Genomic DNA, 27,054 nt, shown 5'->3' with positions numbered 1-27,054 from the left:
TAATATCACATTAATAAATAAATAGAGAATTTATCTACCTATCTATAACGATGTCTATATTATATATAATAATTGAGTTATAATATAGATAAAATAATGTCTGATGTGATTTTAGAATCTCCAAAATGTCATCTTTCGTTTTTTAGCCCCTATTCCTTTTTTTTTAAAAAAAAAAATTGTAAAACAAATTTAAAAAAACTGATTAAAAATAAGAAAATTTACTTAAAAGCCACATTAACATCTTTAATGCTGATTCTGTCGTATGGAAACTCCATGGAGCAATTTACAGTCAAATCCATTCAACAGGAGCCTTTAATTTAACCCAACTCTTTAGGTTCATTTCTTGGCCAAATGTTTTATCACTAGGCTTCATTCTTGTAAAAACTTCCATCAACAAAATGCCGTAGCTGATCGCTTCGAAAATAAATCGAAGATCGCTAGATAACGGGGGCGAACAACAGTTTATAGTGAAGTAGTGTGTTTTACCTGGTGCAATGTAAACCCAGTGTCGCTATTGTCATTGTCTGTATGGCGCTTTCTCCATCCCCTAGTAGTTTTGCAATGCTAAAATCACACAAATGTGCAACCATATGTTCGTTCGTGTAGCAGTATGCATGTTACTCGGCTTTGAGTAGCGGATAATTATAGGTACGGGACAATCATGGTGGAGATATTCCAAGGCATGCACTGGCTACATCTATCATTATGCTGATTCTATCAATCAAATCTAGGAACATGTTCTGCTAATACATCCATTTTTCGAGGCTTCCATTCGGCATGTATTCAAGTATCAATGTCTAGAAATATTGATTTGAGCAATGACTTTACATAGATTGTTGTGGCGGTTTCTCAGAACTTCGCATTCGACTTGGAAACTCGTGAATGCATCTTCTGATTTCGAGTTGAAGATCTTTATGGCAACTTTCATCCCTTCTTTAAGCGTTCCTTTGTAAACAGTTTCCAAAATTCCCACTGCCTAGAAAATTGCTTTCCTGTATCCGTTGGTTGTTTCAACGACTTCGTGATACGAAACTCGAAATGGGGTTTTCAAACACAAAGATTGTAGTCTGTTTGGTGTTATTGTTTCTTTGGTTTGGTTTCTTCAAACTCACCATGCTGCCTATGGACATGTGGATCAACCCTTCAAATTCGTTTTGTGACAAAGAAAGGTTACTCACTCTTGTCGGAGGGATTCGATAGTACTAGGAATCATAATCAAACATATCTAATTCGATACATAACTTTAATAGAGTATTTATTTTGATTTATAATCCTCAGTTTATTTTTAAAAATTAGCCTTCAAACATCTAATAAAAAAAGAAAACAGAAATAGAATGCTTGCTCTAATAATTCGAGAACGTCTTCCAAAGAGTTAAAGATTTGGTTGAAGGAGAGGCACAAGAAAACAGAAATAGAATGCGATGAAAGTAAGTATTCTGACTTCATTATATTCCACATTAGAATAAGAACAAGTAAATCTAATAATTTACAAAAATTACAAATACCATTTTATGTTTGTATTTATCTTATATTTTACACACTTAGATTTATATTTATCTTATATTTCTAAAGGATTTAATTTATGAAAAATATAAAACTTGATAGACATTTTATAATGTTAAAAGTTATAGAATTTATTAATTTTTTACTTTTGCGAACCTCAAAAGAGTAGATAAAATTTAAATACAGTTGATTTTTTTTTTTAATATGACAAACTTTTAAGGGTACTTGTAATTAATTCTATTTATATTTTAAAATTTTCATTTGAAAATAAAATATTACCTAAAAAATTGAAATTTTGATTATTCTATAAAATAATATTAAAATTTTTTTTTGGGGGGTATATGTAGGGTTCAATTCCAATTTAAAACGCAAGACGAAGAATATCCGGCTAGTGTTTTGTATTTGCCCACAGTGCTCCATCCACCCCCCTCCCTTTCAGGGTCTCAATTTCCCCTGCGTTCGCGGTGCAACGAGGCGGTCTCCGCTTCCATCCGTCGCCGCCGGCGGTGCGTATATCGTCCGAAGACGCTGCCACCTAAATAGTACTCCATCTGATTCCCCGGTTTCTCTAGCCCAGATCGCAGCATCTCTCACTGTTCTAGGTCTCGTCTCCTATTTGTAATAAATTTGTCTTTATGCTGATTTTTTCGTTACTGATCATCGAGTTATTTTACGAAGCTTGTGATTTTGATTCTTTCCGTAAAAATAAGAGGTGCGTGTTACTTACCGATTGATAAATATAACGGCTGGTGGGGCTTGATGGTTTTGAAGCTCCCTGGCCCTTTCCTTTTGTAAAAGCAGAACAAATGGGTAGCTTCGAACCATTTAATCGGTAAACGGGAAAACCACTTGACGATTGCTTTGTGTTTAATTAGTTTCTCGTACTCGTGTTCTTTCTTGGTTTTGGTTGAAATTTATATATCTTCTTGTTAACATTGATCAATAGATTGGTGAAACTTGCGGCAAGAGCATTTTATGATGACATAACAACGAAAGGAGAAAACCAGCCCAAGACTGGAAGAAGTGATAACAGGGGCATAGCTGTGGTCATTCTTGATGCTCTTACTCGGTATTGCTCTTCTGTTTTATCTACTTTGGCCAAATTTTGTGATCTTTTATTAATTTTCCTTTAGTTTATTATTGATTTAATTTATGTGGTACTTATCCAGTAACCTGTTGCTTTTCATCAAGAGAATGCTTGAAGAGTGAACATATAGAGCTATGGCGTGTTTGAATTTTTTCTAGCACATGGCATCACGAAGAAATGTTCGTACTTTTGTCAGAGTTATGAGTTCTATGTCTAGAATTAGTCCAAATACCATGTGTATGTAAACCTGCTAACTGCTTATCTTAACGAAAATTTTATGCAAAATTCGATTAGATTTGACAAGTATGAATAACAGTGGAGCCCTTCAATCAGTGTGGACTTGTCAAATGACTCAAATCTAACAGTAGGTAGTGCGTGGGATAAGGCTTGGAGCAGCATACCGTTTGTTATTCAAGAATCCTGTATATCACAAGGAGAGAATAGTTGCCCCCCATGCAACAATTACTAGCTTTTAATTTTTAAGTCCAAGGTTCTAGGAGATAGGATTCCTAAGAGATAGAATTGGTTGAAAAATGCACTAAAAGAGAGCTCTTGTACCAATGATCATCATCACTCCCTCATGATAGAGAGTTTGTGGCTTCATTCCATTGAGACTTAGAAATGTAGCTATAATTTTATCTGTTTTGATAAATTAAAATTGCCATCTCCTCAGTTATATCAATACAGATGGCTGATTTCTATACCTTCTAAAAGGGCCTCTTCTCCTTTTTGATTGATCATAGAGATATGTCTAGACCATCAACAGATTCAGATTATGTAAACTAGTTTTTCTGGATGAGAAATTCTTCATTCTACTTAATAAATGTTTAATGGAAGTCACGACAGTAGTAGTTATCCATGAAAAATAGAAATAAGTTTCACCCCCTCTTAAAAGGGACCCGGACCACGAAGATACATAAATTCTTTGGCCCATGGGTTTATTCAATATGCATACTTTGCAAAATGCTGAATAATTTAATAGGTGTTCTTCAAAATATTTTAGCAAAGGCTAATAAAAAAGAGTGATAACATTCTGTTCCATGACTCATCCACCTTATTTTACTCTGTTGGTTTCTATATGGTGTACATGGTTTAAAAAGAGCATGATAAACGCATTGATGCTATTTCAATTTGATATTTTAGTGAACTACTGTGTATGTTCATCTGGAAGTCTAAAAGTGTTCAGTTGGTTTTTTAGTGTTTTGTGACTACATGAAGTTGCGTAACACTTACACCTGTGAGTTTCCTGAGTTCCATATGAAATCACAGCATGTTACTCAAAGCCATAAAGTTTTTTTTTTTGAGTAAATACGGCTAGTTGTGTTTATTAATATGTTTATTTATAGGTAACATGAAAGGTAACGTTAGCTGTCTTAGTGGAAGAATGTTTTGTAAAATATTGAAAAGATTGAGTGGAAGTCTTAATCAAGCTATAAGTGGATCTTGTTTTATACTACATTGTAGCTTATGTCTACTGATTGTTCAAGCCCTCAAGGGGACAATGAGTGGTGAGTTTGGAATTATGAAATTGGTTGATATTGGAAAGAAAAATTTATGAATTCAACACTTTCATTCATTTTGGTTTACTGGAATTGATGATATTAGGTGTGTGGGTAATGTCAATCTTAGTGGGCTTAGGGTGCGATTTGATAGAGAAGCTATGTAACCAAAAGTACCTTCTTTAAAATAAACAATTTTTTCTTATTCTAGAAAGTTACGTTTGACTGTAGAACTTGATTTAATAAACTTGATTAAGAAAAGTGCTTAGGAAGCAGTTTTCTAGCAGTAAAAATCGTGTCTTCTAAGCTTCTTTTTCAACTTTCCTCTAAAAATAAAATGGCCCATGTCCCCTGCTATACTCAAACATGAAAACTAATTGGACTTGGACACCTAGAGAAGGCAAGATAAGATTTGTTTTAAGATGTGACTTCTATATCTGAACTGGATCTTGATGGATATTGAACTTTATGTTCATTGTTTGTTTTAGACGCCAGTGGGTCAGGGAAGAAAATTTGGCTAAGGACTTGAAGCTTCACACAAAGCAACTTCGTCGAACTCTAAGATTTTTTGAAGAAGAAAAGCTTGTCACTCGTGATCACCGCAAGGAGGTTAGCTTTGCTGGTTGAGTTTTGTGGCCAATTTATCCCTTTTTACTATTATTTTCTTTGATTTTTTTCCATCCTTTTGTGATTTCTGAATCTCATTCTTTAGCTTTTATTTTATTTTTTCCCTCCCTAGATTTTTGTTTTACCTTTTTTGGTATGAATAATGATTATATCTCCAAGATTTTTTTTTTTTGATGAGAAACATAAATTTTATTAATATAGTTCTTTTAACATTACAAGAAGTGGACTAGCGATCCACTGCACCCAAATAAAACCATCTAATTTTAACAATACACATAAGACCAATCCCTTAAAATGTCAAATATAGAGACTCCATAAAAGTTTTTATCCGCTCCAATCCAATTGGCTAACGTGAACTTGACTTTTCCCCAGATATCTTCCATTGTTTCTTTTAACTCTTGGAAAATTCTTTTATTCCTCTGCAACCAAATTTCCCATGTAACTCCGTGGATTACCATTCTCCAAAAAATCTTACCTTTCTTACCGAGCATATGGCCAAGATCCGTATTAAACAAATCATTAGTTGTCCTCGGCACAACCCAAATCAGTCTCAATTCCACCAAAGCCTTGGCCCACAATGCATGAGTGAACTTGCAACGAATGAACAAATGATCTTGTGTTTCCACCTCCTGACGACACAACACACACCAGTTTGGACAAAGAGAACAATTAGGATATCTCTTTTGCATCATCTCAGCTGTCGGTAATTTAGCAAGGATTGCCGTCCATGAGAATATCTGAACCTTTGAAGGAATAGGCACTTTCCAAATGATATTGAAAAATTTGAAATCATGAGCGCCATTATCATGCATGAAAAAAGATAGGAAAAAAGATTTGACCGAGAACCTCCCGGATGGATCCCCCTCCCACTGCTGAAAATCATCAACTCCTTCCACTAATCTCACCCCCTCTAGAATGCTTAATAGTGAAGATAGCATTTGTGGAAAAATCAAAGTGAGCAAAATAAGAGATAGGCAATTATGAACCAAGGAGACACGAAACAAAGATGGGAACAACTCCCGGAAGGATGAATCTCCCAATCAAATATCCTCCCAAAATCTGATTTTTGTCCCCCCTCGAACCACTAATCTCACTAGTTGGTGATAAGTCGGGTATGATTTTGAAATGAACTTCCACGAACATCTAAAAGTCACATTCTTAGCCAACCCCGCATCCCATCCATTTTCTTGTATCCAATACTTGCTCCTTATTATTCTTTTCCACGACGATTCATTTTCAACATTAAACCTCCACCACCATTTTCCCATTAAAGCTATATTTCGTAAACAAATATTCCCAATGCCTAATCCCCCTTTCTCCTTCGGTCTACAAACTTTTTCCCATCTAACCATATGACAATGTGATTCGCCCTCATTCTCATCCCACAAAAAATCTCTCATTATTTTTTCCATCGCCCCCGCTATTCCTTTTGGTACCTTGAAAAGAGACAAAAAATATATAGGCAAGGCAGTCAACACCGCGGCAATCAATGTTAGTCTTCCGCCCTTAGACAAGAACGCCTTTTTCCATGATGCCAATCTTCTTTTTATCTTAATGACGATAGGTTCCCAAAAAGACGCTTTTAATGGGTTACCACCGAGAGGGACTCCCAAATATTTTATTGGCCATTGTTCCCTGCGGCAACCAATTCCCCTCGCCATATCTCCCTCTTCTACTTCATCTTGATTTAATCCCAGCAAAGCACTCTTATCCCAGTTGATCCTCAATCCTGACATATCACAAAACTCTTTCAAAATTCTCACCAAAAATCCCAAGTGATCCTCCCTCTTAACAAAAAACAATGTATCATCCGCAAATTGTATATGAGATACTTCCACCTTTTCTCTGCCCACTTCGTATCCTATGATGAATTTCTTTTCTTTTGCTTTGTCAACTAATCTACCCAAAACATCCACAACCATGTTGAACAAAAAAGGTGATAAAGGATCTCCCTGTCTAAGTCCCTTAAATGCTTTAAATTTCCCCCTCGGTCTCCCATTAATCATGATTGAAAACGATACATTAGACACGCATCCTCTTATCCATCCTCTCCACCTTTCCCCGAACCCCTTCTTCTTTAAGACGAAATCCAAAAAATCCCATTCAACATTGTCATATGCTTTTTCAAAATCAATTTTCAAAACCCATCCTTTTTTATTTTTCTTCCTCCCTGCTTCCACCAACTCATTCGCAATCAAACAACAATCCAAAATTTGCTTGCCCTCAATAAATGCATTTTGAGATTCGGACAATGTATGTGACAACACCTTTTTCATCCTTGTAGCCAAAACTTTTGCAATTATCTTGTATAAGCTCGTAGTGAGGCTAATTGGCCTGAAATCTTTTACCTTTAACGAGTCATCTTTCTTAGGTATCAAACATATATACGATTCATTGGTCAACCCATTAATGATGCCCCCTTCATGAAATTCTGTGAATACCTTCGTCAAATCCCCTTTAACTACATCCCAACAATCCTGGTAGACCGCCATAGTATAACCATCGGGCCCCGGTGCTTTACACCTATCACAAGCAAACACCGCCTTCTTGATCTCATCTTCACAGAAAGGTTGTTCAAGCTCTACCCTCGTATCATCGTCGATAGGTGTCCATTCCACTCCTTCAATCCCAAATCTTTCCACATCTGTCTTGCTGTACAATTGCTGAAAATAATCAACAATGAATTGAATTATTTGACCCTCATCCTCTATGACCCCTCCGTCATCCATTTCCAACTTAGTAATCAAGGGTGGTTGGATTTGGTGGATAAATATCTCTGGTAGCTATGGAGAAGATGAGGAAAAAGTTTTTCTTTTACTCCAAAAAATAAAAATGTTTTCCACGAACGAATGATCATTTCTGAAGTTTACTTCCTTTTTAAGTGGATTTGGATCTCACCATGATTAACCATTCATACTTGTTTTGATTAGATCTAAACATCTGGTTTGCTCTCTTTGACCTGTTAACAGTTGTCTATGAATTATATTCTGAAAGCCATTTGTTTTCTAGCCAGTAAAATTGCAATTTTAGTCTTGTAAGTTGAAAGTTTTGGTATTTAGTCATATAACTTGTCCAAGTTTGGTTTCTTACCATGAATTGGATTTTTTTCGTCAAAGTTTGATTTCATACAATGAAATGGATTTTTTTTGGTTTGGTACTTTTCTTGCCCTAAACAACTACATCGGATATTGCTTATTTGATACCCGATACTCTCATACTAGGCTCATGTGATAAGAATGAAGCTTATATTAACACATTAAAATTTATATTAAAAAAATAAAGAGAAACGACAAACTTTTTTCTTCCCATTTTGAAGTATTGAGGGTCGTTTCGTTTTTTTTTCCTTTTTTCATCATATGAATTTTAATTTGATTAATATGAGATTTATTCTCGTCATATGTGCTACGTAGGAGAGAATCGGCGCCAAATAAACCATATTCAATGGATTTAGTGGTTTCAAACTAAAAAAAGACCACAACAAAAAAATCCAAGTTACTGTATGAATACCAAAACTTGACAAGTTACATTACATGACTAAAACCCAAAACAAGCCAACTTTCAGGACTAAAATTGCAGTTTTCCCTTTATTGGCCTGAATTCTAAAGTAATCTCTAAGTCAACATGCTTTGGTCTTATTTACCCTTCTTGTTTCTTTTTGCTTTTGGAGTACCTAGGATTGATTTCGAAATATTATGAATAAATGCACTTTTTTGTAGGATATATGATTTGTCTCTGAAACTGGAATTACGGAGTTGGGCACCAGATGTTCGTTTGCAATTCTTTTTGTATTTTGTTTTGGGTATTGTTTCAAACTAATCTCTCTTTGATATTTGGTAGACTGCTAAAGGTGCAAAAATTTACAATGCTGCAATGGCTGCCACAGCCGATGGTCAGCAAACCGGGAGAGAAGGCGATGAAAAGCTTAAGATGCATACACACTCATATTGTTGTCTTGATTATGCTCAGGTTTTTAGCTTCTGAAGCCTTCATAACTAGAAGATATATTGTAGTAGTCTGATATTATTTGTAATAAGCTAGATACGCATGCTGAATTGCATGGTGATTTTTGAGAAATTTATTTCAGTCGAGGATGTTTAGCTACCTTGCTTATTTGAGAGACAAGGGCTTGCATCAAAGAGAGAAGGTTTGTTGAACTAGAAGACATGAGAATATTTGAGGAGTGAGAAGAAAAGAACAGCAAAGAAGGTTGAAATAGACAGGATGGGTTTGTTGAGATGAAACAAAATCAAGCTGTTCCGCTTGCTTCGATGTTATATTAGCAACTTGTTACAGGCTAAGGTTTGGGGGTTTCCAGCTTGTTTACCGAGACAATGAAACACGAAGACATCAGTCCAAAGCCTTAGGTTTAATGCATGCAAGGAGGAGTTTTTTTTGGGGGGGGTGGTGTTAGTTACTTTTTTTAGTGGTCAGCTTCTACGCGAGTGTAGCTAGCATCAGTAGGAAGAGGAGAAGTTTGTTCTGTTAGGACATTATCTTTGACAGGTTGGTCATTTTTTTGTGAGCTTTTTTACCGTTAAAATCAATATATCACATTGCAGAGGTTTTATTCTTCTACGAATCTCTTCTTGTCCGGTTCTTATTTTGAATTCCAGTTGTCAGCAGTCTTATCACATTTCAACATACAATATCCTTTGAAGTTTTCACAGGATAGAGACAAGGTCTAACATTTCTCGATTTGTTTATATTTCAATTTTCATGACAATATTGATACATCGCATTATGTGACCTTTTAAAAATGCTCACCTTTTGCTAAATGTTTCTGATTGCTCGTACTTCAGGAAATATGGTATCACAAATTCAATTTCTTTTCCTAGAAGCATTAACCTTGTGTGTTAAAGTTTCTGATGGCTTGCATTTCACGAAAACTATTAGATGATAAATCTCACGGTTTTTGTACTGATATTACTTTCATCCTGGTCGATCATTAGTTTTGTTTCAGGGTATTTTTATCTGCAATGTGCCTATTTTTTTATGCCACTGAGCATGATGTTTCATGTATAAATGGGCTGTCATGTATGCCATCTACACTCTATTTTGAGTTAGCATTAAAATAATTGTTTTTCTTCCAGATTCATGATGTGGTAAGGTATAGATTACATCGCATGAAAAAAAAGCTAAAAGATGAACTGGAAAGCAAGAATACGGTGCAGGAGTATCTATGCCCAAACTGCAGTAAGAGGTTCTTATTCTCTTTCCCTCCCTTTTTTTAGCTTTAGCCTTTAAGCTTGTTTTTGTAGGAGAATTTGATAGTTTATGTCTAAAATAAAACTATAGATATACGGCCCTTGATGCACTTCGGTTGATTACTCCATATGATGAGTACTTTCATTGTGAAAGTTGCAATGGAGTTCTAGTCGCTGAGAGTGACAAATTAGCTGCTCAAGAATCAGGAGATGGAGATGATAATGCCAGGAGACGTCGCCATGAGAAATTAAAAGACATGCTAACAAATATGGAGGTTTGTTCTCTTGTAATTTATATTGAATTGTGTTGGCTTCACTCAACCTTCCTGAGTATATTTATGTGACAAAATGAAGAATCATGAACTCTTCCTAGTGCTATGAAACTACCAAGGTACATGTGGCATTTTTATAAGAAACCAAAGTTGTTTTTTTATTTGTAAGGATTAAAGTTTGCACAGATGATAAACTATCCTCGTTGATGAAAAATTGTGATTACAATGGACACCCCTATTTGAGTTTCTAAGCATGTTGCAAATATATTACCCACAACTCTTAACCGATACACTTGGCATATTATTTGTTCCTTTTATATATTAAGGTGCTGGTTTTGAAATTTACTCAGTTTTTTTTTAATCAGTCGAAACTTACTCAATTCAAAATTATGCTTACTACCATTATATCTTCTGTACAACATATTTATCTCTGTTATGGCATATCTAAGGAGCTGCCCATTTAGCCCGGTTCTGTTTATTGGCTCTTTATTGTGATTAAGCGCTTGTGAACTCTTTTAGCAAGGGCTTGCCATCAAAAGCATTTCATCCTTGGCTAATGTAACTGGACTCTTCTGGGTACACTTGTCTGATAGTTATCATTCTCTTGAAAACTACACAATAGAAAAAGTATTTCGAGTGTCATCTTAAAGAATGTGCGAAAAACCTTTTGTTTCTCTCTTTTCAGGTCCTCTGAAATTTTTCTGTTGTGCTACATACACTTGGTTTTTAATTAAGCTAAGAAAGTTTGCTGGAGTATAGGATCAACTAAAACCACTGATTGATCAACTTGGAAGAGTTAAGGATTTACCTGTTCCCGAATTTGGAAGTCTTCAAGCCTGGGAACTTCGAGCAAATGCTGCTGGCCGTGCTGGAAATGGAGACCTAAATTCCAATGATCCATCTAAATCTTCTCAAGGTCTTGGGTTCGGTGGAACTCCTATGCCTTACGTTGGGGAGACAAAGGTTACTTTCTATAATACCTTATTTTCACTTACAAGAAGTTCTTATTTTATTTTATTTTGTTTCTTTAGTTGAAAGTATTAGGAGTCATAATATTTGGAAGTATGGACCGATTGTATGGTATATGCTAATTAGGGGTGTGAACGGATATGGTGGACTGGATTTCAAGCTAACTTTAGGCCGCATAACTTATATTGGGTCCAGATGATATAAAAGTATAACTCGCTCGGTTAAAAATTGTACATCGAATTGGGTTTGGGTTAGCCCCTTTTTTATGACTAAGTAATTTTGTTTTTTTAAGTATATAAGGTTAGGGAAAACATAAATATTATTCAAAAAATTATATTTTAACTTATAATTATGTGATGTCGGTCCGCTTGCCTGGATTATAAATACCCTGTCTGGATAAAATTGGGTTTTATTGGACTGGATTCAATCGAATGGGATTTCATGGTTATGATCAAATTTGCGGGTTTACAGATTTCGGTTGACAACCCTAATGCTAATCTTGTCAATTACCCTGCTACACCAAATCCTTCTCAAGATGCAACGTTTTTACCAAGGAGAGGAGGATGGTCTGTGGTACGGAATTGATCAGGCTGTAGCATTTGATAGGTCCATATATTTTTTAGGATTGTCTGTTACTCGGATGCTTGATTACATGCTTTGAAATAATTGATCTCAGCTTCAGAAAGAGACCAAGCATGGGATAATCAATCGTACATAATCTTCCCAACCAAACTCTCTTCATTCTACATATATAACTGAAGGGTATGTGATTCTGGGTTGGAAAACCAGTAGGTTGGACAATGACTTAGGCTGTACCACAGGTTGGGGTGGGCTGTAGGTGTGGGGTGGAGGCTCTTTGAGGGAATTTCATCATCTTTTATCACGGTAAGGCCATGATGGATGACTGAGTCTGTTCTTCGCCAAGGATTAGATATCATTCGAAAGTGTGATTGGATTCTGTCCAATTATCAATTTTGGATATAAGAAAGACCAACCATAGATAGGTTGACATGAGATTTATTGGTTTTGTCACCCTACACATACCCCTGCTTAAGCAAATAATTCTTATTCTGAGTTGCAACTACTGTAGGCTGAAAGGTATGATCAGTACGATGTTTGTATTGCTGTTCTTTGTATGTCTAAGTGGCAATGTTAAGAACGCGTGAATATGGCGCATAAAGGATTTCTAGCCTGATCAACCTACTCAATCTTCTCTGCATATTATAAGCCTGTATTTTGCTTATTTGCCTGATCAATATAAACATTACAAAAGGAACTAATGCTACGGATATCTCAAAGTTTGAATATTGCAGGTTGAAGTTGCTTTCACTGGAGATGATGAGAAGGAGAAGATATAAAATCAATTAACACTAATCCATCTATGAAAATTTTGCCTCCATGGATGATCAAGGAAGGAATGAATTATACGAAAGAGCAACTTGGAGAGACCAAGCCAGAGGCAAATATAGGTGGTAAGTTGGGGTTGGAACTTTCGGATGACAAGAAATCCACAATTGTAAATAATGAAGCAAAGAATATTCAGGTGCGATCTGGCTTTACAGAAATTTCATTGAGTTTTTTTTTTAAAAAAATTTTCACAGGGCTTTTTCTTAATATTTATGCGGGTGTTGATTTTTTATTCTGAAATATACATTTTCTTTTGCCAGGATGAATATGTGAAAGCTTATTATGCTGCTATACTTCAGTGCCAACGTGAACAAGAGGAAATGGCTAAGACACGTGAATCACCTAATGCTACTACCTCCGCTCAAGTATCTCTCACACTCACTGAGCGCCAAGTTGGCGTCAAGTCGAAACGTGATGATTATGAAGGAGAAGATGTTGAATGGGAGGATGCCCCTCCAACTGGTAAATATCATCATGCTCTTTTCCTTTGATCTATTTCCAAATTTTTGTAGAGTATACTATTTAAATAGCAACTGGAATTGGATTTTCTGGTCATTCGGAATATTAAGAGGAATATAGGAGTCGAGCCGAAAATGATGGAAAATTTAAGGTTCGAATTTGGCTCGAGATCGATTCAAAGATCGAAAAATTTTAAATTTTTGATTCGAGATCAGTTCAAATCAGGGCTCATGTTCGAGTTCAGCTCGAAATTCGAACATATTCGCAAGTTTTTCGAATTATTGCTCGAAAATAAATCCTCAAAAAGCTCGAAATATATTTATTTAATATGTATTTATATTATATTAATAAAATAACAAGGCTCGCGAACTTTCGAACAATATAATTGTGCTCGAGTTCGACTAAAAATAAATTCGAACAAGTTCGAGTTCGGCTCGAATTTGATACTTGTGAATACAAGTCAAATATTTTCGAGCTGGCTCGAAAAGCTCGCGAACTGCTTGGTTCGTTTAATCTCTTAGGCAGGACAAGCACAGTAAACACTTACCAATATCCCTTTCTGAACTGTGTGCTCCTATTTCTGAACAATGTCTCTTCGCAAGCACTCAAACCGCAATAGAGTAAAACTAGACGCACTCAGAAGAAATTTTTAATTTGCTCGTATTGTAATTTTGATGAGCCTTTGACAAAAATGTGTGCTTATTGCTTTGTCTCAGGTAGCACATCTGTTCATTATAAGGTCGACTTAAATGTAGAAGCAGAAGCTTTTGAAGATGATGAAGACGATGACATCGACTGGGAGGAAGGCTAGATAGCCAAATGATGCAAATCAAGAAATTACATCTACTTTTTGGGTTGTTCCCATGAGTTGTGGCTTCAAAATGATTGACCTCATTTTACTTCGATGAGCTCTATGCTTACAAATTTTAGATTAATTGTTTAGGTGATAGTGAATTCATCAATCTTGGTTTTTCTTTCGACTTCTGCCTTTGTCTTCAGAGGTGGTTGTGTTATATCACACTACATTCAGGAAGGTTAAGATCATGGTTACGTAAAATTGTTGAAAATTGTGAAGTTGAGGGTCCTTACATACATAAGTAATGATTTAGTTTTGGCTGTTGCAATAATATTTCGGTTATGGTCATGGAGTGAATTATGGTCATTTTCTTTAGATTCATTCTTCTGTCGCTTACTTTTCCATGAAAATCGATTTTCATTTATGTAATTTGAATGACTTTGAATTAAAATATGTATTACCAATATGTTTAGTCAAAATAGAGAGAGATGCAAGTAATTTTCTGTCTTCTACGATAATACTCCGACACTGATGATTGGAGGTTTATTTTAATACAATCCATGTTCGTGAGGAGTAATGATTATATTAAAATTAGTTTACCTACTTACCATATATAATAATAAAAATTTAATCCAATCTGCATTAATCTTGTCAGTCAAACCATTTGACATGTTATTCCATTAATCTCTACATATGTGTGTATGTACCATGAATGTCAAGCTTGTAGGATAAATCCCTCCAAATTTGCATATCCATTGTCACACAAATAATAATACCCTGTCATTATGATTACATGATAAGTAAGAAACATAAATTGATTTTATAATATATTGAAACAACATAAATATGTAAATATTCATATGACCTCTCTGAATTTTTAGACCATCATCACGAGTCAATGCATCGCGGATAACTCTAGCATCTGCTGCCGATCTCTCCCACCCAGTGTAAGTGCATAAATGAAGTTCATATCACGATTGCAAACCCCCAATAGATTTACCGAAATAGTACCTTTTATAGTTCTGTATTTTGGTTTCTCTGAGGAAGGAACATGTACGCTAACATATGTACCGTCCAATGCACCTAGACAACCCTGCAAAATTTATCATACACAGTAATGTTACATGTCATTGAATAATGGTATGTGCCTCATACAAATATTAACAAGTATGTGTACGTTACCTTAAACCATTTCCAAGTTTCATTAGTGCAATTGTCGTCGACGGGAATAGGCTTAGCAAGTAGTATAGGATGCAACTTAAGAATTGATCACAAAACTTCATGGAAATGAATGCTGATTGTATGGCCACTACGCATGAAATCGTGACCAGTAATTCGGTTTTTCTTATGATGGGCCAAGATAGACAAAAACATTGAAACTTTTTCCTGAATCCGGACATATCTAGATTCTACCAGTCCTCCAACATTAGTTAGCAAATAACACAAGTGTGCAAACGCGTTTCGATTCATCCTCAAATTGACCACACATTGAATATCTCCTATTTCAATAATCCGATATAAGTGGCTCATTTGCGCATTAATTCTTCGTGTCATATTGTATGAGGCTGGTGCTCCACTCTCTAAACGTCGTCGTTTGGCGACTACCTTCTTGTATTGTAGTGTTAAAAGACATAACGTCACGAAAGACCGAAACATTATTTGGTGCAGCAACACTAAAAATAGAATTTGTCGACGTTTTTTGTCCACATTTCTGAGATTCTAAGAAAAATTATGATCAAATAAGTCGATTTTCGCTGACCATACTGCAAAACTAAAAGTGAAATTTCAATAAAGTTCTCCTACATAGTTCCAGATAAATGTAGGTGTGTTCTCTGAAGATCAAATATTTCAAAACCAATCTTCTGCTGGTATTACACATTGTATAAAAAAATTTTCTCTAAATTTAAATCAATTTTTATAATAATATATAATATAATATCAATAAAGTTGCTTACAGTATATTGTAATAATAATAACAATGTAGGAATTCCGGACGGAATAACAATATTGCAGTATATAATTTCACTTAACAAACAAACTCTGTAGGAGTTCTTCAGATAAATTTCAATAAAAATATTTGAACAAACTTCACTTCTTCTTCAGCTTTCCAAATATTTGATCTTAAAACACACCCACATTTCCATTTCCTATATTTCAAAACCACTTGTTTATACGCATGAGTTCTAAAATAGACAAATCAAACAGCTTCACATTACAAAATCCTAAAGTAAAAAGTCATGCCTCCTCCATGAAACTCATCAAAATATTAAGACGAAGATAGCGTACTTGCATCAAAAAGTACCCACAATAGCTCTACCAATCCCAAGATAAGGATACCTATGGAAGGCTTTACGTGAACATAAGAACTCATTAAAAAAGCAATATGTATTTTGTTCCGATAAACATGATTAAACCCAGGTCCTATAAAAATTTATTAAACTAAAAAATCATATTGCTGCTCATTTTGAGGACATTTCTTCATAAGGTAGGAGCTAATTAAAATATGGATGTCCCAAAGAAAGACAAATCATATGCCCAGAGTTAAACATAAAAGGGGAATTGAAACTCCAAATTTGATGATTCCCTAATTACAGCTGCTAATTCGTACAATACATAACTCCAAACTGAAATTTCTAAAAAAATCGAAAAAGTTTATACGCAAGCACCTACAACGAAAAAACAAAGCTTATACATACATTCAAAATCCAACAACTTACCAATACTTTGCCGACCTACCAATCGTATAATGGAGCATGTATGAATTACCTCAACAACAACTGATTACGGCTTAGAATGGACCGTCATTCTTCTCAACCTCCTATCACGATAGCAGATCTAAAATTCCAGATCTTTCTTGACGATATTTTTGTGGGGTAAAGTTGTAATTTACCTTATATTTTAAGAAGATGATTGTTAATCTGCCTAAAAGAAAAGGATAGTTTTTCAACCAACCGAGGTTTTTTTTATACGGGCTTTGGGATTAATTGGGCCAATTAAAAATGAGACAAACATGTGCTTAATAATCTATCCTCCACTTATCACTCACACCAAACATAGCCTGAATGTCAAGCTTGTAGGATAAATTATCATGTCTTGAACATGCAACATATGCATTCCACTTTGAATTTTTATGTAGAGTATATGTCTAATATAGCATAGTCAATGCAGTTAATTTGTTTTAACACAGACAATAATATGTTCATGTTCACTTAAAAGAGTTGATTTAGATTAGAATATATCAATTATACAATATTTATAATCGAGAATAAAGTGAGAGAACTTGATTAATTCTTATGCTATATAGGGAATGTTTTCGACCTCATTTTTAGATTACAAAAGAAAAATATAAATCACTGTTTTTAAGAATAATTTCTTGTGTAAATTAAATTAATTAAAATAAAAAACATATTCTATTATGCTGTTCAAAAGTTCCAATAGTTCTAAATCCCAAATGAATAATGTCATTATGCAATTGGGTGAATCATTTTTTTAAAAAAAAAACAAACTTAAAATCCCATAATACTATAATGACAGAATTTGTTAGTTATAAAATTAATGAAAAAGATTTATAAGTGGATAATTATCATTTAATGCACGCTTAAGAAGAAGCAAAAAGTACGCGGCCGTTGAGCTGGAGACGACAAATCAGGACAGGTGTCAGAATATTCCGTCAAATTTGTCGGTTATATTGTTTGACCATAGTCCCAATTCACGGGCAGTCAACAGTCCGTTACCTTGAGTAACTACACAAATGCCCCCTACATTATTTTCCTAATTTATTAAAATTTATTTATGGACAATAATATTTACATTCCCATCTCACGTAAGTTATATTTAGATTACCAAAGCTTTACTTATTTAGAAACTGGAATGAAATCCAATTTAGCAAAAGTTATCCAAAAATATAAAATATCACATTACGTAATATTACTAAATAAATAAATTGTGATATTTATTTCAGATATTACATACCACTTATATAAAAAATCAGAAATAAATAAAACAAGATTAAATAAAAGTAACAATTTGGGTATTTTATAATAGTTTTAATTTTTATTTATGTGCTAATAAATATTTACGGGTGGTGACAAATTTAATGATAATAATTTTTTATATATAAAAAACATCATTGTCGAATAGAGAACTAATAACGAAATGGAATGATTTACAGAGAAATAAAGCGTCGGTGGAGAATTAATTTTCATTCAAATCAAATACAGAGAAAAATTGGAGAGAGATGAAAGGCGAGAGAATCGCTTCGTATATAAGCCATTAAAAAGCGCGAGGATTTCTGTATATGTATAAATATATATATGTGTATAGATTTCTGGTATGTTTTTGCAAGAAAAAATTCTGGAAAGGAACGAATAAGGAGAGGAGTTTGTGCGTGCGTGAAGGAGAGGGAGAGGCTGCGGCTATGGCTGAATTAAGCGGCGATTCCGTTTGCCTCGACGTGGAAACCATTTATCTCGGCGGCAAGGTTGCTTCTTGTTGATTTTTCTTTTTTGTTTGGCTCGGCTTTGGGGTTAAATGTGTGCGCCGTTTCTTTCTTTTGGTTTGTGATTTGGGTTTTGTTATTCCGCTGCAGGCCGTTTTTCATGTCGGCATTTTTGTAATCTTGTTAATACTTTTGAGTTTGTTTTTTGGGTGTTTTGTTTTTCTTGGTTAGAAAAAATGATTTTTTCAACATGGGTTTTACGGTTTTAGATCTGCTTGTTGATTTTGTGAATCTGATTCTGATATTTACCGACGGCCCTTTGAATGTTGTCATGGTCGAAAAAAATGTTATCTTTCCTTCATTCATATTACTCTTTTTATCCTAAAGTGGTCCCTACGATTCTGGAAATGAATGTGATTTCCTTGGAATTCAGCTGTTCAAGTTTCTTTATCTTCTCGATATTTGAGCTCGTTTTTTTTTTTGGGAACGTTAAGGTTGGTATTGGCTTTATTTTTATTTCTTGAAATGTAAATAATGAATGTTGATCACGACAGCTGTTTTTATCAGATTTGGTTCTTGATTTTGAGAGCCTAACTTAATGTCATTATTATCTTGTGTTATTTGAAGACATTTAGAGTTCATATGCATTTGATTATATTTTTCTTGAAATTAAGTAGATATTTTTTAAAATTGAGTTAGTTTAGAAAACACTTGTTTCAGGGTGCGTTATTGGAAATGAAGATTAGATTTTATTGGCTTTCTTGATCCTTGTTTCTCTTTTATTCTTCTATATCAGTCGTTATACTGGTTTATCATCTAGAACATCTTGTGACACCTGTCGCATTCTTTGTTGAACTCTATTGGCAAGTACAGCTTGGTTGTTACTCTATCTATTGTGTTTCTTTTGCTAGTGGTTGGAAGTTGCAATCATCATATCATTATCACATTTTTCAGTATTAAACTACTCATTCTTTAGCATACTTTTAATCATGAATGATTGGGATTGGAAAATTTTCGTTTGTTTTGCCCTGTAATCAAATTTTAGTGAGCAAGCTAGCTAAAAAGTGGGGAGAGCACATGTTTAACTATGTCCTTTGGGATGAAAGAGTTTTAATGTAAATGTTGATCATTTCCTTCACTTGAAGGATATAAAAAACTTAAGAGACGTTTCTTAATACATAGCCAGTTTTATGCTTTATTAGGACAAAGAATAAATGGTACACTGACACTATGATTTCCTTACATGTCAAGATGTGAACTTATAATGATTGTGAAGTACTGCTTACTATCTGTTTTGTGTTCTTTACTCAGGAACATATCGTGCGGACTGGCCATGGTCCTGTATCTGTTATAGTTTATGGAGACCAAGACAAACCGGCCCTGGTCACTTATCCTGATTTAGCTTTAAATCGTGAGTGATGAGTTTGCTTACTGGTAGCTTTGTGTTCATTGTATAACATTTTATTGATCAGACGTATGTGTTCAATGTTTTTTTCTGTCTGCAATCTGATAATATATTGTGCTTGAATCTATTTATTGGCAGATATGTCTTGTTTCCAAGGATTGTTCTTCTGTCCTGAAGCTGCAACTTTGCTGCTTCACAATTTCTGTATTTACCACATCAGTCCTCCTGGGCATGAGGTTTGTGAATCAGCCAAATGATGTATGCTTTCATAGTAGATTTTCTCCTGCTTCTTGCAGTAAATTTTCGAACTTGTTGTGTATTCATAGTGATTCCAAACAGTATTACTCACAGAAAGTTTAAATGGGACTCTGGTAAGAGTTCTTGCAGTTGGGTGCTGCTGCAGTTTGTTCTGATGATCCTGTGCCTTCTGTCGATGACTTAGCTTATCAAATTCTTGAAGTGCTCAACTATTTCAGGTAACCAAGCGACTTCATTTACCTCCATTCACATCCGTCAGTGCTTGAAAGCTAATTTTGTCATCAGCCATATGCTTATAATGCTGAGATTTTAATTTCGTTCAGGCTTGGTGCAGTTATGTGTATGGGTGTAATCGGTGGTGCTTACATCCTCACATTGTTTGCCGTATGTTTTAGCTATAACAGTTTTACTATTATGCTTTAATTTATCTTTTTGTGTGACATAGAGTTTATGTTGCCAGATGAAATTTAGGGAGCGGGTTCTTGGTTTGATCCTTGTTTCTCCTCTTTGCAAATCACCGTCTTGGACGGAATGGCTACGTAATAAGGTCTCATTTATTGTCTTTTCTGTCAATATTGTATGTTTAGTTAAAGTGATCAATGTCCAAATATAATGACTCCTGCAGGTGATGTCAAATTTGCTGTATTATTATGGAATGTGTGGTCTGCTTAAGGAATTCTTGCTTCACCGTTACTTCAGCAAGGTATATTAGTATTTCTATAATTCTTTCACCCAATGTGCCCCTGTTAACCCCCTTGAATGTGCATATATTTTTTCTGTTAACCCCGTTATTTGCTTTTGTTTGTATCAGGAAGTTCGTGGTAGTGCGGATGTTCCGGAGTCGGACATAGTTCAATCTTGCAGAAGAGTAAGTACTCTAGTTTCTGTTATTTTTTCCCCAAGCCTATTGCTTTACATGTTTTCTTTTTATCACCGTTTTGTAGAGTTTAGCTGTAACAATTGTGAGTTTTTTATTTTCCAGCTGCTTGATGAGAGGCAGAGCATAAATGTGCTGCGGTTACTTCAAGCTATAGATAGGTAATGATGCTCAAGGTTTTAGCTTTTTGTACTCATTTTCTTCAAGGCTGTACGTTTGTGTTGTCTTGTTTAGATTCTAAAATAGTTGAACCTTTTGTCTTCCCGATATTAACAGGAGACCTGATCTTACGGATGGGTTGAAGACATTGAAATGTCGAACCCTGATATTTGTTGGCGATAATTCTCCTTTTCATTCAGAGTCGCTCCACATGACTGCGAAACTGGACAGAAGATACAGTGCTTTGGTCGAGGTAGCAATTAACGAACCATATACAAAGATATGCATATTTTAAAGTTAGATGAAATATATTAATAATACTTCTGGCTACTTTGCATGATAGATATCAATTCGTGGCATCACTCAGACCTGTGCTTATGGAAGAATGAATGCCGTTTATTTTACAGGTTCAAGCATGTGGATCAATGGTGACTGAGGAGCAACCACATGCAATGCTAGTTCCCATGGAATATTTTCTCACAGGATACGGTCTGTACCGGTCGAGTCAATTCAGCAGCGGCAGTCCTAGAAGTCCATTGAGCCCATCCTGCATTGCACCCGAACTCCTCTCTCCAGAAAGCATGGGATTGAAGCTAAAACCAATCAAGACTCGTCTGTCGTCCCAAAGATAAGTTTAGTTTGGTTCTTACTCTGTAAATTGGACGTAAAATAGTTTTTTTTTTTTTTTCACTCATTTGCCAGATGCTATTGTTGTTCAAGTAATTAAATAGGGTAGATATTGTTGCTATAGATAGAAAGACAAAATTCTTTATTGAACATAAGGTGGGAGTGGGAATTTTGTGGGATCATTCGTTGATTTGTAGGCAGTTCTTGATTTGTCTGTATGATCTGTAAATCGTGACTTGACATTTATGATGACAGCAAAGCAATAAAAATAAATACAGAGCAAAATGAGATGGTGACTCTTTTTTGCCTCATTTTGCTCAATTATTGTGACCTCTCTCTATCGAATTTTCAAATTGCTTGTCGAAAGTAGACATATGGCAAATAACTCGCAAGAAGCACATGTAAACCAACAAATATTTTTGGGTTCTTGAGATTGATTTTCTGTTTCAAGAATTATTATTATTATTTTTTTTTGGAAGATTGCTTTAATGGGGTCAGCAATAAGAAATAAAAAACCGACTTCATTAACTATTGTGGGCTGGCCTGTTTGTCTGTTTGGTTCGATAGTATATGATATAATGTTCTCCGTGGATTGTCTCATTCTTTTGGTAAGTTTATATATCAATCGTTTTTAATGTAAAATTATAATGCAATTTATTGATATCCATGAACGTGGAATAGCGTGTTACGGTGGTTACAATCCCAATCTCAGACAAAGCAATGAGGATCTCATCTCAAAATCATTTTACTTAATCGAACATTGATCAAAGCTATAAGTGTTCACAAAAAAATATGAACTGTCAACGTCGAATTAACATCATTCCATCATCTCAAACCAAATGGCATGACTTCGGTTAAAAAAGAAATTAATTTGTCACATCATTATGACTGACAAGACGAAATTAATATAATAACGGTGTTAAAGAAACGGGCAGAGCTATGGAGGCTTCGGCCATTGAGAGGGCGGTGCCGGCGCCACCGGAAGCGAGCTTTTCTGGACAGCGGAAACCGCTGCTAAATGGCTGAAAACACGGTGATTGTGTTTGATTTCGACAGAACGCTCAAATATGGGTCTGAACAATTTGTTCCTTCAGCTTCGAAGCACATTGCCATGGAACAGTCTCATGGTCGGCCATCTCTCTCTCACCCATAAATGAAATGCCAATTTGGTTGAAATCCTTTTATGTATATCCATTTTCCTTGAATTAGAAAATAGTAGATATTTTGAGAATGATTCTGTTGTTTTTAAAGCCTTTGCATGGTTTTTCCCACTTCTTATGATTTGGGTTTTTCTTTTATCTATTAAATGTTTTCAATAGTATTTTGTTTTATCCCATGCTAAGTCAGGTTTTGCAGTAGAGTGAATTCTTGAGATTGTATTGTGAACATGTAAAACTTGTAGACACTAATGTTATGAACCCGAGTTCTTGGGGTATTCAAAATAGCGAAAAACCTCGGAAAATATAGCCAGCCTTGAACCAAAATCTCAAGGACATGTTAAAATTAGCGTAAAAGCACATCGTTGAAGACATGGGACTTTTTAGCATCATATTTAAAATCAGATGATTTTCGACCCTTTTTTTTTCTTTTTCTTTTTTTTTTTCTCGTGGCATTTTTGGCTTTTCCCAATCTGAGCCCAAAGTCGTGTTACTGAACGTTATTCAAGTCCATTTCCATTCCAGATATTTTCAGTTTCTATTCTTCTCGTGGTTTGAGATAGAAATTAACAATTTCTTGTGCAAATGATAAAAGTAAATAAAAGCACAATTACTGAGAAATTAATTAAATATAGTTAGTATATGCTGAATTATGTAAAGATGATTTTTTTAGTGTATTCCCGAGAATTAATTTATATTCTTTTCGAGTGACATTTTTGAACATTCTACACGTACCATTTCAAATGTTTGTCTGATCGATTGTTTCTTTCATAATAATATATTAAAATTCATTTAAAAATAGAACAGACTTTTCTAAATTGTAAAAAAAATTAAATAAAACAAAAGTCGTGTTTTGTGGAATGAAGTTTTGACCAAAACAATGAACGACAAGACACCATATATTATTAGGGTTTAGGGTGGGTTTGCCAGGGAGGAAGCAAAAGTCCCTGATTACTTTTTTCGGCACGTGTACTCGTAACTTATATATTAAGTAATATTTAAGAAAAATAAAAAACTAAAAGCACAAAAATTAACTCGAACAAGCATAGAAGGATATGATTGCATTATCACGTCAGAATTGTGTCATGATGTATAGGGTGGACAATTGCAGTGTTCTTGAGATTTCAAGAATTAAATTACCAAAAAAAAACTAAACCTTAACAAATATATTAAATGTGAATCAAATTTTATTCAATAAATTCAACGCCAACCAACTCAAAGACTAAAACAAACTCAATTTTCAACTAACAACGCATAAAGAAATAACAACTTTCTACCAAATCGTCATCCCCGAAATTCAGTCTATTCTCATCTGGAATGTAAGGGATGAGTGACATGACTATAATTGGAGATAACGTATTTTTAATCCAGTAACTTGGTCATTGCTTTATTTTTCTTCCTTTTTTACAAGAGTGGTGACATAACATCAACAAATGATGGCGTGGTATCGAAAATTGACCACGTTGTCAACATTGTACAATTCATGTAAAAGTATGCCAAAATTACTGTACAAAAATGGTAAAATCTTTTGGGTTGTGCGAATGTAAAATACATTAGTAGTCATAATATCTAAATGCACGTTAATTAGTTTAAAATATTCTGAGTTCATGATTTGAATATAAACTGTAATCACACGTAAGAGGATCAAACACATGCATTCTTCGCACTTACAGGAACTTATAACTCGTTTCCATGCATGCATTCTCTGATCTGGAAATTGATTCGGTCCGGCGCACACTGTAACTCCCGGTCTTCAAAAATCCGGCAAGGTTTCTCAGTACAGGTAGATCATATTGACTAAAAGCACGTTGTCCTTCACTTATAAGCATGCTTATTTTAACATACAGATTTCCCACTCTTCGTTCCGAAACCGGAAACATCACCTGCATCTGAAGCCGTTGCGAATCCCCTTTTCAATCTCTAAATATTCATGTTTCCTGCTGCTGTTAATTTGATGATCAGCTGCCATTCTTTTCAGTTTCTGCCTCTTTATCATGGCGCTCAACCTTTCTCTCCTGATAATATTCCCAGTTTTTACTGGAACTGGAATTGCATCAAGCCCCATAAGTTTGGCCACCACCCCTGGATTGCACCAAATAACACCCTCCCCACCAGGCATTAATATCTGATCAGTTCTTTCAACCGGACCCAAATTTGTGAAAGAACACCGATACATGGAGTCTTTCCCGTCAAGTGAAAACCGCGGACACTGATTCAAGGCATTTCTCGCACTTCTCGGGATATCGGAGCTGTTTACACACGACATTCTATGCTGAACCCCGACTTCCCCGTCATTCAGTGCCTTTGATCTTCTAGATATTCTCTCCTCCATCTCTAACTTCAATATCATCTCCTACAGCGTCGGATGGCTCTTCTGCGATGGAGAGTTAACAAGTACTGGTTGCGCCACCAAAGTTCGATGATCGGCTGTTTTGTTCTGGTCTAGTGTGGAGGTTGAGATGTCACTATTGCAAAAGTTTCTGAACCCCTTCTTCATCTTTGCTCCAAGAGAATTCTTGAGCAGAAACATAGAGAAGTCCTTCATTTTTTGGTGATTTATACTCCAACAACGGATTTAGCTAACTAGTTTGACAAACATATATATGATCAGTAGTTAGCCCGAATATATAAATGGAATCGCGGCGACACTTTCTTTAAAACTACTCACATGATGAATATGAATGAGAAGGTCTCACGAGAGCTCCATGCCTTTTTATGAAAAGTTACAATAGGAACTTTGACTTTGGAGGTTCATCTGCTCAAGTTGGTTGAGTATGTTTTAATGAGTATTAAAGTCCAAATGTCCTATTTTTTTTATTTTTATAGTTTGGGATTAGACATAAATATTTTAATTTGCAAAACAAAAATTAAAACAAGTGTAAAAAATATATTTGGAGACAATGTGATAATGGCATGCATGATTTAATTTTCCTTTAAAATGATCTTGCTTAAATTTTTTCTTTGCAAAATGACTGTTTGAAAAGACAGACTAGTACTTTTGCGCCACCAATAGGCACAGAGTTAACAAGTACTGGTTGCGCCACCAATAGAAGGTTTCTTGTGAGACGGTCTCACGAATCTTTATCTGTGAGACGGGTCAACCCTACTATTCATAATAAAAAATAATACTCTTAGCATAAAAAGTAATATTTTCTCATAGATTACCCAAATAATAGATCTGTCTCACAAAATACGATTCGTGAGACCGTCTTACAAGTTTTTGTCTATCTCAAAATCTTGGTCAAAGGTAATTTTTTTAATCTTCTCTAAAATACAAAGTACTACATAAAACATCATACTTGCATAAGCATTAAATGTGCAAAGGCATGACATTTAGTATTAAAATTAATTATTTCAATTAAAGCTGATAAGAGTTGTGAGACATTAATTTTTCATGCCATATGAATGTGTTTTGGGCAAATTCCCATTTTAAAATGTCAAATAAGAGGGATTATTTCCTATGAATTACCATAATTAAATTTGGTTTTAGATTAAATCACTAATCAAATTATCATTTAATTATGTTAAATTTCAAACATATTAATTAACTTTTTACCTTTTTTACATTATTTTTATTAACACACACATAATTAGAATACTGTAGTTTATATTAAATTAACAAAATATTATAATATCACTATAAATTAATTCTAAAATTTTATTAAAATATAAATTAATGTATGCAAATAAAATAAAGAACCATACGCATGTTACTAAATTGATTATGTATATATAGCCATAGTTTATTAAATTAAACTTTTATAATTCTCGAAAAAAAGACATCTAAATATTTATAGATGTCTACATGTAGTACTCGAATTCTTAATATAAAAATTCAAGAACAAAAAAATTAAATAACCATTTTATCAATTTTTATTCAAATTAGTCTTTAAGAATTTAAAAATTATAAATAAATTTATGGAGTAAAAAATTTATTCTCATTAAACTTATTACTTCCTATATAGTAGCATATTTTAAGATTAAAACTAATACTTTGATATATTAATAATTTGTAAAATTTCAAAGAAAAAATTATGATTTGGTAATATCATTTAATTAAAAATCTCAGACTCGAATTATAAAATCAAATATAAAAAATTGTATCGAAAAAATTTATAAATTTAATAATTATAATAAACTTACATTCCGATAATTACCCATGATCGTGCGATACGCGTTCTAGTATTAACTTTTTAAATAATTTACAAATTACTTCTACATCATGCTTATTTATATATAAGTCAAATTTTGTAGCTTTTAGGTTCAGAAATTATATAGTTGGAAAAATATTAATTAGGATAAAAGTTACT

General features: G+C 34.3%; 2 protein-coding genes and 1 long non-coding RNA gene across 3 annotated transcripts; 2 read left to right on the top strand and 1 right to left on the bottom strand.

Moving 5' to 3' along the window:
- The first annotated feature begins 1,914 nt into the window (after positions 1-1,914).
- Positions 1,915-14,171, top strand: LOC142546088 (uncharacterized). The gene is given in 12 exon segments (XM_075653593.1): positions 1,915-2,105; positions 2,182-2,335; positions 2,450-2,572; positions 4,578-4,698; positions 8,554-8,682; positions 9,807-9,916; positions 10,012-10,195; positions 10,952-11,155; positions 12,475-12,507; positions 12,510-12,704; positions 12,829-13,030; positions 13,744-14,171. Coding segments are annotated over 11 exon segments (1,422 nt in total). The 5' UTR covers positions 1,915-2,105; positions 2,182-2,309; the 3' UTR covers positions 13,839-14,171.
- Positions 14,172-14,559: 388 nt separating this feature from the next.
- LOC142544682 (uncharacterized) lies at positions 14,560-16,703 on the bottom strand. Its single transcript, XR_012820077.1, has 4 exons — positions 16,541-16,703; positions 15,006-15,542; positions 14,835-14,916; positions 14,560-14,600 (listed from the first exon to the last, which is right to left on the bottom strand). It is a non-coding gene; the product is annotated as an uncharacterized LOC142544682 (long non-coding RNA).
- Positions 16,704-17,986: 1,283 nt separating this feature from the next.
- On the top strand, positions 17,987-21,917 carry LOC142546087 (protein NDL1-like). The gene is made up of 11 exons (XM_075653591.1): positions 17,987-18,303; positions 19,573-19,672; positions 19,805-19,902; positions 20,054-20,142; positions 20,248-20,308; positions 20,385-20,471; positions 20,550-20,627; positions 20,736-20,792; positions 20,907-20,962; positions 21,078-21,213; positions 21,368-21,917. Exons 1-11 carry the CDS (start codon positions 18,121-18,123, stop codon positions 21,590-21,592), a joined length of 1,170 nt encoding a protein of 389 aa, XP_075509706.1. The 5' UTR covers positions 17,987-18,120; the 3' UTR covers positions 21,593-21,917.
- Positions 21,918-27,054: the final 5,137 nt, after the last annotated feature.

Source organism: Primulina tabacum, chromosome 5 (assembly GCF_025594145.1).
Source record: "Primulina tabacum isolate GXHZ01 chromosome 5, ASM2559414v2, whole genome shotgun sequence".
In the NCBI taxonomy this organism is placed as follows: Eukaryota; Viridiplantae; Streptophyta; class Magnoliopsida; order Lamiales; family Gesneriaceae; genus Primulina; species Primulina tabacum.
The sequence above is the reverse complement of the archived record's forward strand: the minus strand, read 5'-3'. Positions and strand labels throughout refer to the sequence as shown.